At 65.2% G+C, this 10,213-nt stretch overlaps 1 protein-coding gene across 1 annotated transcript in view; it reads right to left on the reverse strand.

Moving 5' to 3' along the window:
- Nucleotides 1–7,183: 7,183 nt before the first annotated feature.
- Nucleotides 7,184–10,213, reverse strand: part of AGPAT4 (1-acylglycerol-3-phosphate O-acyltransferase 4) — a 16,882-nt gene continuing 13,852 nt past the window's right edge. The window contains exons 4-6 of the mRNA XM_012735220.1: nucleotides 9,397–9,648; nucleotides 8,352–8,550; nucleotides 7,184–7,642 (exon numbers count right to left, since the gene is read on the reverse strand). Of these exons, the coding sequence (XP_012590674.1) occupies nucleotides 7,548–7,642; nucleotides 8,352–8,550; nucleotides 9,397–9,648 (546 nt within the window). The 3' untranslated portion in view covers nucleotides 7,184–7,547. The remainder of the gene's footprint in view (nucleotides 7,643–8,351; nucleotides 8,551–9,396; nucleotides 9,649–10,213) is intronic.

The raw sequence follows: 10,213 nt of genomic DNA on the forward strand, positions 1-10,213 counted from the left end.
GCGTGCAGCGCGTGCGTCCTCGGGGCGCCGTGGCGCCTCTGCCCCCTTGCGTGCGCCCTCGTCGCCGTGGGTGTGAGGTTTCTGGACACCCGGACCCGAGTCCTTTCCCGGATGCTGCTTTGTTTTCCTCTTGGCCCGCGGCTTGTCTTTCCCCCGCATCGGTGTCTTGAAGCCCGTGAGGCGTTGGTCTTCGCAGTCTGGTTTCTCAGCTGCTGCTTCGGTGCATGCACTTTTCTCCCTTCCAAGAAACCGCCGCGGAGCCCGAGCCAGGAGACAGGCCCTGCGCCGCCTTCTCAGCCGCACGGGCCTCGCTCGCGCGGTGAGGGCGGCCTGCTGTCGCCCTCTGTGCTGGTGACAGGTAAGTGTCCGGCGCAGCCCGTGGCCGGTGGCCCTTCCTTCACTTGACCTTCGTCCCTTGCTGAAGACTGTCCACCCTCCACGGCACTGCCCCTGTCCCGCTTGACATCTAAAGCTGGGGGTGATGTCTGGACTCGGGCCTGCGCCCCTGGGCCGCACTGTGCTGCCTGTGACTGGCCGTGCCGTGACTTTTGAAGGTAGGAAGTTGAGCCCTCAACCCTGTCTCCGTTGTTCGTTCTTCCTCTGACCTCTTGGGCCGGCTTGTCAGTGTCTGTCAAAACGCGCCTGCGTGCACACAGCCCCGCTGGCGTTGGTGGGGTCTGCGTGAGCGTGTCTCGCAGGGTGGACAACACGGCACTCACTCAGTTCCCCGGGCGCTCTGGTCTTTTGTAATTTAACAGTGCACAGTTCTCAAACGTAAGCTTCTTTCAGAGTATTTTATTTTTCACGCTACTGTGAAATAGAAATCTCTGCTTTCGTTTTCACATTGCTCATTGCTGACACACGTAGATGCCTGTGTGTCACGACACTGCCTCTGTATGGTGTTGTGTACAGTTTTGTGTACGGTGGGTTTCGGCGTGGTTTGTTTTGTCAGTTGCACAGACTGCATGTCAGACCAGGCAGCCGTGCAGGGCGCATGGTTCCTACTCTCCACCCGTGTGCCGCCGGCCTTGCTCTGGCCAGCCGCGGCCAGGCCTCCTTCCAGCTCAGGCTGAGCGCAGGGCTGCGATGGACCGCCGCAGCAGATTTGCTCTCGGGTGAAACCGGCTGAAGCCACAGCACTGCCACAGGCGGTGCCCGGAGGGCTGCGGGTGAGGCTAGATGCCCGGAAGTCGGTGACAGGTCTCAACATTGGGGGGGGGGCGCAAGGATAAAGTATACACGTGTAAATAAGGGCCGCAAAAAGGACCCCAAAATCAATCAAGCCTCCGGAATCAAAACTTTTGCAACCTCAACAATTGGGGGGCAGAAGAATCCGGCCCCCAACCCCCCCAACCCCCAAGAAGCCCGGCAACCCCCAAAGGGGGTCTTCAGCAGCCCGCCTCGGAGAGGAGTTCAGAGGATTTGCAAGTAGCCGAGCGACAGAAACCCTCGGCTCGGCGGCCTGGCGGGAAGGCGGAGGCTCAGGGCGCGCTGAGCAGCCAGCGGGGCGCCTCTCCGGTCGCCTCCCCCCGCCCCGCCGCTGCTGCTCTGAGCATCCCTTTCAGGTGCTGCGCTGGGCACCTCGGCAGCCCAGAAGTGTCTCCCGTTACGTCTCCTGCCGTCTTCGTGAGTCAAAACTGGCCTGGAGTCTGGCTGCCGCGTGCTCGGGTCGCAGAGGCAGGAAGGCGCCGCTTGGGCACGTGGCCTGTTGCCGGGGAGAGAAGCCCCGTGGCCTCCGCGCGGGAAGGCGCCATCTTAGCTGCTGTCGTTTAGGACTGGAACCCACTGAGCAATTTTGGCTGAGCTCAAGGTCATTTTTGGTCTCAGTCGCCTTTTGTCCCTGGTTTGTTCAGTAAATGCCACCATTGTCCCCTGAGCCTGCGTGGCCTTGCAGTCGCGCTCGCTGCTGGAGGACTCAGACAGTGACGAGTAAGTGTCTCTGGCCAGTGTGGTCGCCGCCCCGCACCGGGGAAGCCCGGCAGCCTCTCCGCTGGGCGTGGTCCTGTGGGTGTTTCAGAAGCACCTTTATCTGGGCCCGGTGCCGCCGCCTCCTTCCTGGGGTGTTGCTTTTCACTGTGATGAGATGTTGGGCTTGGTCACATGGGCTGTGCTTCTCTTGCGCCGATCACGAGGTTCGTTCGCGAGCCCGTTCACGTGGCACGTTACGCCAACGGCGGGCCGCTCCGCTGGCCGGGCCCTCCTGGGACAGGCCCTGGCGACCGTGCCCACAAGCCTCTCTGTCGCTCGTCCACCCTGATGTTTTGTGAGGTGCGTGCTCACGCCGCCCGAGGGCACTGCCGCCCGGGGCCGCTCCCGGGCTCTGTCTGCTTCCACACACAGCTGGAAGCTTTCCTGCTGTTTCCTTGTGAAGAGTTGGTATTGTTCACCTGCTTCTTTAACTGCCTGGTTTCTCTCTGCTGTGTGTTTTTAACTACTGGTTCATGTCTTACCTATTTGCATTTCCTAATCTTAGTTTCAGTAATTTGTGTCTTCAGGAATTTTAGCTAAATTAGCTACAGGACTTTAGCTAAATCACATAACTTATTGAAAGCTTTTTTTTTTTTAATAAAATATTTTATTTATTGGGCCCTCGCTGCTGGTGCAGCAAGTTAAAGCGCAGCACTAGGAAGCTCTGAGAAGCTGCTGCAGCATGAGTTCAAACCCCAGCCAAGGAGTGACCCAGATAGCGGGCAGACCTCTCTTGACCAGCCCACTGCCCCCCTCAGCAGTGTATTCCAGTCGATCTGCCTGTTCTGCTCCCCACTCTGTCTCTGGTGAACCCACTACACCTCTGGCCTGTACCCAGGTTCAGTAAGGATAAATAAATAGATCTTTTTAAAAAAAAGACTTTATGCACGTAAGACCAGGCCAGAGGTACAGGTGGGAGGACTCACCAGAGAGAGAGAGAGTGTTGGGAGCAGAACTGGCAGATAAACTGAAATCCACTGCTGAGGGGCAGCGGGGAGGCAGGAGCGGTCTGCTGGGCCCTGGGGCCACTCCCTGGGGGGAGCAAAGCCACGCTGCAGGGGCTGGGACAGGTACACAGAGCTGCGCCTTACCCTGTTGCGCCACCAGGGGAGGGCCCTGGAACCAGTTCCTCACAGTATTCCTTCATTTCTTTAAAATTTCTGTAACATCAATCAATACTGAGCTCCAGTATCTTACTCCTGATTTTGAAATGTGCATTTTCTTGTTCTCAGCTCAAAGGTGACCGGTTTTGGTGATCACTTCCTGACTTCACAATCATGTCTGCTTCTGGTTTCCGTTTTACTGTCCTCCACCCCAGTCCTGACTGCCTTATCCTTTTGCATTTTTCTGTATAGGATTGAAAATGGTACAGATCATCCGCAGCCAGCCCCTTCCCCTTTCTGTTTCTAGTTGGCAGAGCGGAGGGGCACATTTCAAAGGGAGCGCCCCTAGGGTGTTTTCCTCCTCCTGAGGGCCCCCCAGCCCAGCGCTGGGGCCTTCTCTGAGGCTTCGCAGGGGCCTGGGCCTGGCCTGGAGCCGAGAGCAGGGAGAGTGTGGCCGTGTGCCAGGACAGCTTTGTTTACAAAACAAGCCACTGGGGCCTTGGTTTGCTAACTTCCGCTCCAGGCTGTTAAGCAAAATAAACAGTGTTTTCTGAGGCTACTGGCGCTGGCCAGGCCTCCAGGGCCACCTGCGGTGTGCCAGGGCGACCGCTGGAAACCCAGGTGCAGTGTGCCAGGGCGACCGCTGGAAACCCAGGTGCGCTGTTCAGCCCCGGTGAGTTTGCATACAGAGGCCTGTGGGCCCTCGGGCCTGTGGGCCGTCTGGAGGGGGCACGCGCCCGCGGGGGGGCTCGTTGACCCCTGCAGTCGCGCGTGAGGCCAGCCTGAGCGCGAGCTGAGGGAAGCGCCAGGCGCGGCGCCCTCCGGGCCCAGCCCTCCCCAAGCCGCGTCAGGGGCGAGGCTTGGCTCTGCTCTGGGCAGCTCTGCCAGGCAGCGCCCCCGCCGCTGGTCCTCTCTCGCCGTCACCCCAGAAGCGCGCTGCCCCTCCTGCAGCGCCATGGTCCCGCCCTCGGCACCACCCCGCCTCAGGCCACTCGCTGCGGATGCTGCGGCAGCCCTGCACCGGGTAGCCCTGACCCTAACCCTCACTGGCCACCCACCCTCTTGGGCGTGGGCGCCGATGCTGTTGCTGACGCTCTGACCACAGCGGAGGCGCCATTCCCTGGCAGTTCAGGCCCTGCCCACCTGGAGCGAGGCCTGGAGAGGAGCACCCCAACCGCCCTGTAGGTTGGGGGTGCTAGCCTAGCAAGGGAAGACAAGGAGGAGCCTGGGGACCGACTGTTGATTAGGCAAGAGGGAGTGTGGATGACCACAGGCCGGGACAGCTGGGGTCGGTCAGGCAGCTAAGGAACAGTGGCCCCTGGGAGCAGGCCTGTCCACTCCTCTCAAGAGTGCGGCCTCGCCATGGGAGGACCCCGAGATCTGCTTTCCCCACTGCCGCTGCGTGCTCGCCGTGTCAGCGGGCACTGTCAGTTTCGATGTTGTCCAAGCTGCCCGTAAACGGGGGCAGCAGCAGCCCGGGCCTACGTTGCGTGTTTGCTGGCGCGGTTTTTACTTTGTTGGAATCTCTGGAAGCACTTGAAACCCCAGCAGCTGCAGGAGGGCGAGGGGTGCCTCAGAGACCCCTGTCCGCTCGCCTGTGGTCAGTGGGCTGCCGCCTCCGGACTTCCCTCTGGGCCAGTCCCAGCCCGGGGAGCGGCCCTCCTCGGAGTGTTGCCACCTGGCAAAAAGCTTTCAAATTGTGTTTGAGTTGGAGCCCCAGGAAACTGCTAGGACACCAGCCCGGTGCACATCAGCCGTCCCACGGCCGCCCGTGGGCGGCTGGCCTGGTCCTGGCGCCCCGCGGTGCCTGGCCACCTGCTGTGTCCAGCCCGAGCGCGCAGCCGATGTCCAAGCTGGACGGGCTAGGGCCCCTGCTCTCCTCCGCTGCGCCGGCTGGCAGGGCTGGCGAGGTGGCAGGGGCGGACATGTTCCTGTCCGGGATCTACCGGGACACGGCGCCACACGGGACCGGGCTGCAAAACCAGACGCCCTGGGAGCCGGCGTGGACTCTGCTGAAGCGTGGCGCCACCAGACCGGGCAGCGGCCCGGGGCTGGTGAGCTGCCCAGGGCACGGGAAAGCCGGGTGCCCGGCGTGCGCGGCGCCAGCCCCTTGCCTCCAAAGGCTCTTCGGGATTTTACTCAAAGAAGGAAATCATGCGAAAGCCAAGCCGTGTGAAATGTGCACAGGAGAGCTCGTGTTCCGACTGCCGGCTGAAGGGCTCTCGGTCTGTGTCTTGGGGGTGAAGCCTAAGTGCCCCGGGGTGCCGGCGTGTGGGGAGTTTGCACGGAGCCGTTTCCTTGCAGGTGGCTGGGGCCAGGGTCGCGTGTGCCCCTGCTGGGTGCCCTGGGGTGGTGGTGTCCGCTCACCCCATCCCAAGGCCACGTTTACAAGGAGCCCCGGGCAGTCCTTCCTGGCCCCCAGCTGCCGCTGGCCGGACTCAGAGCATATTAGCAGTCCCCAGGTATCCGACAGGTACCTCCTGGGTGGGAGGAGGGGTGAGTGCTACTGGGACTTAAATGACCAGTCTGGCGAGGCCAGACTGGCTGTGAGGAAAGGACACGTTTTGGGGGACTTCAGGTCATGCCTGGCCCTGTGAGAAGCAGCACCGTGGAGGCGCTTCTGACCCTGTCCTTGGCCTGGCTGGTGCTTTGCAGTCCTTCACGTATGCCCACATGTTCTGCCTCGTGGCATGCTTGAAACAGCCCAAGGGTGGGTGGTGGGCCTGTCAGCCCATTTCACAGGTGAGCACACGAGCTCGCAGTTAGAATGCGGACGAGAGTCTCCGACGCAGGCTGACGGACAGCACAGCCTGCGCCGGGCCCGGAGAAGCCCTGCTCCCCCTGCCTGGTGGGAGGGCTGAGAGGCCCGGACTGCTCCGCGAGGCTCCGCCCGCCCAGCACCAGTGCCAGGGCCCCTCCCCCCGGGGCCCTCAGCAGCCTGTCACCGCGTGGGCGACCTGGAGCAGCGCGGGACAGGGGACGACAACTCCAGGTGCCAGCAGAGACAGACCAAGAGGCATCTCCGACACGCGGCGCCCCACGGCAAGTCTCACTTTTATTTGGGTCAGAGGCGGGGAGGCGGGTGAGACCTGGGGGATCCGTGAGGCCTGTGCGTGGGGTTTGGCCTGGGGGTGCAGAATAGTCTGGCCCAAGCCGGGGGTGCAGGGGGCTGAGGGCCGTGGCCTGGGGGCTCCATTGTTGCAGCCGCTCAAGCGTCCCCCCCGTCCCTGTTACACGTCCTGTCAAGGTGGCCTGGCCGGTTGTGCACACCTGGCCGCCCGCCTGCTGCTTCCAGCAGACATCCTCGCACCAAGACGTTGCCCTGGAGAGAGGCCCCCTCCTGCCTTTATGCTCAGCTTACCCAGCAGCAGCTCTGGGCGCCCAGCAGCACCCCGAGAAGGGGCTGGGGCCCAGCGCTGCAGCTCGTGGAGGCCCTGGGCTGGCCAGGTCAGCTGTCCCGTGAGTGCCGTGGCTGGCGCGCAGCGGTCTGAGGCGCGAGGCTGAGCAACAGGCCTTCGTGCGGCCCCGCCGGCTCCCTGGAGTGCCCAGGCACGAGCTGCCCCCCGGCGCCTCCCGGAACCCTCTTCCAGACACCCACCCGCCCTGGTTAGGGGCCCTCCTACGGGAGTACCGTGTGTCTTCCTGTTCCTGACTGGGGTGACAGGCGGCAGCTGGCAGAAGCCCCCCGTGAGGTCCGGAGACCCCCTGGGCCCCAGAGCAGGCCCCTCCCCGGGGTCACCAGGCGGGGGGCGCCTCACATTCAGGCTGGCAGTGCTGGCGGGACCTTGGCTATGGGTGAAGTGAGCCTGTGTTTGGGGGTCCCAGCCTCTCCTGGGGGCGCCGCGGTCTCCAGGCGCCATTTCACAGGAGCAGCTTCCGGATTCAGGCCCAGAGGTGCCTGGCGGGGGGTTGGGGGGGCCCAACTGCTAGGGGCCTTCACCGTGGCTGCGCCTTCTCTTACCAGCGTGCCCTGGTGGAGTCGGCCGCCCCGGGAGTGACGGAGTGGGGCCCACCCCCGCAGGCCTCAGCGCCCCTGTGGCCCCAAGGCTGTCTGCAGTGGGGGGCAGAGGGGGGGCGTCGCGCCTTGCCACAGAGGAGCCACACACGTAGGGTTGTGGAGGCATAATTTAGTCGTCTCACCTACACGCCTTCCGCTGGCTCCGGCATCAGCCCCAGAAAGCTCAGCACCAAAGGATGGGGGGAACGCAGTCCCCAAACCTGCCCGCCCCCTGCAGCCTCAGGGCCCTCCGGCCCCGGAGGCAGCTGCCCAGCGTCCTCGGCACGTGTCGTCCCGCACACGCCCGCACACTCCCACGGAAAGAAAGACGCGAAATCACTAAAGCTTATGGGGACAGAGGCCTCGGAGCGTCCTCTTCCCCGCTGGGCTGCGACCAGACTCCCTGGCCCCCACAGGGGCTCACGCAGCCTTGGCCGCCGGGCCCCCTAAGGGTGACCACGGGGTGGGCCGGTGTCCAGTCAGTCGCCGTGTGTCTGCTTGCTGTCCATGTTGCCGTACGCCGAGCCCTTGTCTATTTCCGTCACGCCGATCATCCATCGGACGCCCATGGACGCTGCGGGGACAGGAGGCAGGGAGTCAGGAGGCGCCCGGGACGTGCCCACAGGAACCACAGGGCGCAGCTGAGCGCTGGCCGGCTGGGCGCCGCTCGCGTCCCTGCCCTTGAGCCCGGCGTGGGGGTCTCAGCCCGCAGGCAGTGGGGCGGTTCCGCCGCTGGGCTTGGCCCTGGACGCCGGAGGTGCGGTATTTGGCCCGCCGGCCCGCCTTGTTCTAAGCTGCCCCGCCGGGCACCGGGCACACTGCCCCGCCGTCCTGCGCAGAGAGGGGTCTGCGTGGAGGGAGGAAGCCTAAGCAGGTGCGTGGCTGGGGGCTGCAGGGAGGCCGGGCGGCAGGGCTGCGCTCAGGCCGTGGTGCCAGCCCCGCCTGGCCGAGGGCAGGCACGGCACCCTCCCGGCAGGGCCACGGCTCTCCCGTGGCCTCCCACCTCAGCCACAGCAGGGGCAGGCGCAGCTGTGGTGAGCAGGCCCGTCCAGGAGAAGCACCCCTGAGTAGCCTAGTGCAGTCCCGGGGGGAGGGGGTCCAGGAGAGGCCCCTGACCCCGAGGGGGCATGATGGGCAGGGACGCAGCTGCGCCAGCCCTGCCGGCCGGGCCTCTGGACATGAGGTCCCTCGAGCCTGGCCCCAGTGTCCTGAAGCCCCTTCCAGTGTCCCGTCACTGGGCTCTGCCCCTTTATGTTCCCTGCCGCCGCCTGCTCTGCACATACCCACAAATAAGACGAGGACGAAGCTGGCCAGCGTCAGGGAGGACCCGCTGCTGATCATGTTGACGAGGAAGCGGAAGAAGGGGTAGAGCAGCAGGGAGGCCCAGAACAGCCAATTGGCCAGGGTCCAGGGCCGCCGCGGGGGCACGATGGGCGTCTCCGGGAAGGTGCCCGTCCTGTAGTATTCCTCCTGGAAGGCGTCCTGCGGGCAGAGGGGGCCCTGAGCCCCAGGCCGACTCGGGGCCCCTCCCGGGGCAGGGCCGGGGCAGCCACGCGCGCAGAGGGGCCGTGCACAGCACGCAGGTCGCCCGGATCCCCAGCCCCACCCCGTGCAGCATTGGCGCCAGGCCCCGCCTTCCGCGCCCCGGGACCTCTCTGTGCGCCCCCAGCTCGGGCGGCCAGCTAGCCCCACCCTTCGAGCAGCAACAGCCCAAGCTGCAGGCCCTCCCGCCCCTGTGCCTGGCGCTGTTACGAGGCTGTTAGATTCGGGGCTGCGGCCGCACCAGCGTGTGACCCGCTGGGCCGCCACGTCCCGGCTCTAGGGGCCAGTTTCTGGGGAGCACAAGCTCTCACAGCTGCTTCACGTACCCCTCGGCGGGGCTGTGGCCCTGTGGACAACCCGACACCGCAAAGCCCAGAGCGCCAGAGCCCGAGGTGGAGGCCAGCGAGGGTTAGGCCGCAGCCCCCTCAGAAGGCTTGGCGCCAGGGCCCCCCAGGCCGACCTGGGGGGCAGGGGTGGGCGCAGCCCCCACAAGCCTCTCTGAAATCCTGCAGCCCCTCAGCTACCTGCTCCTTGCACACCCCTGGAAGGCGGGTCCCCAGCTCGGGAAGACAGCCTTTGGCGGGAGCCCCAGTCCTCGACCTGCCTGCCTTCGTCTGGGCTCCGGTGATGAGCAGGGAACAGCCAGACCCCGCGCTCCCGGGAGCCTGGGCGGTGACAGCCAGCAGGTGAGCGCTCGCCGCGCCGCGCCGCAGACCGCCAGGCCCTGCGGCCAAGGCCCGACCGGCCCGGCCGGGCGTCCCCTCCAGCCCACACCCCCGCGCTGACCTTCTGCTGGTACAGCTTGTGCAGCCAGGCCGAGCACTGGTCCTCGTCTTCCGGCACCTCCTCTAGGGGAATCCGCCTGCAAAGCGGGGCACGGTGGGCGGTGAGGCGCCGCCCGCGTGCTGCCCCTGCGGCGTGAGGCGGGAGCTCGATGGCGTGGGCGAGGAGACGGTCGCCAGGAGGAAAGGAAGTGGGGCCGCGGCCCTCTCCAGTGGCGCAGCGGGTTAGGACGCAGCCTGCAGCTGGCCGCAGCCGCTTCCGCATGAGCTCGATCCCCGCCTGCCCCGGAGGTGACCACACGGTGCGGCAGACCTCTCCTGGCCCGCCCGCTGCTCCCCTCAGCAGTGTACAGCGTCCATCTGCCTGTGCTGCTCCCCACTCTGTCTCCGGGGAAGCCTCTCACCACTCCTGCACCCCAGTACTGTATGCACAAATAAAGCTTTTCAAAAATAAAATGTAAAAAAAAAAAATGGGGCCACATGCACCTTGCAGCCTGGCGGGAAGGTGACCTCTCACTTGCTGGAAGCCTCCAGAGCTGCCTCCTAGGGCCCCGGAGGCAGCCCGGGGTGGAGCGACCCCGCGTCCTCCCAGCCACGTGACGGCAGCGTGCGGTGGCCGGGCGCCTCTCCCCGGGGCTGCCGCCGGCCTCTCCAGCCTGAGGCAGACCTTCGGCCACACTCTGACAAGTCATGAGTGTTCCCCAGGACGGGCGAACCAGGGACCCTAGGGACCCTTCGCTCCCCATAGGCAGATCTGGGCCCCAGGGTCGACCCTTTTGCAAGGGCCGCCCTGCAGGGGAGGCTGTGGCCGGCCCGTCCAC

Source organism: Condylura cristata, unplaced genomic scaffold, assembly GCF_000260355.1.
Source record: "Condylura cristata isolate star-nosed mole 26May11 unplaced genomic scaffold, ConCri1.0 scaffold00001, whole genome shotgun sequence".
Lineage (NCBI taxonomy): Eukaryota > Metazoa > Chordata > Mammalia > Eulipotyphla > Talpidae > Condylura > Condylura cristata.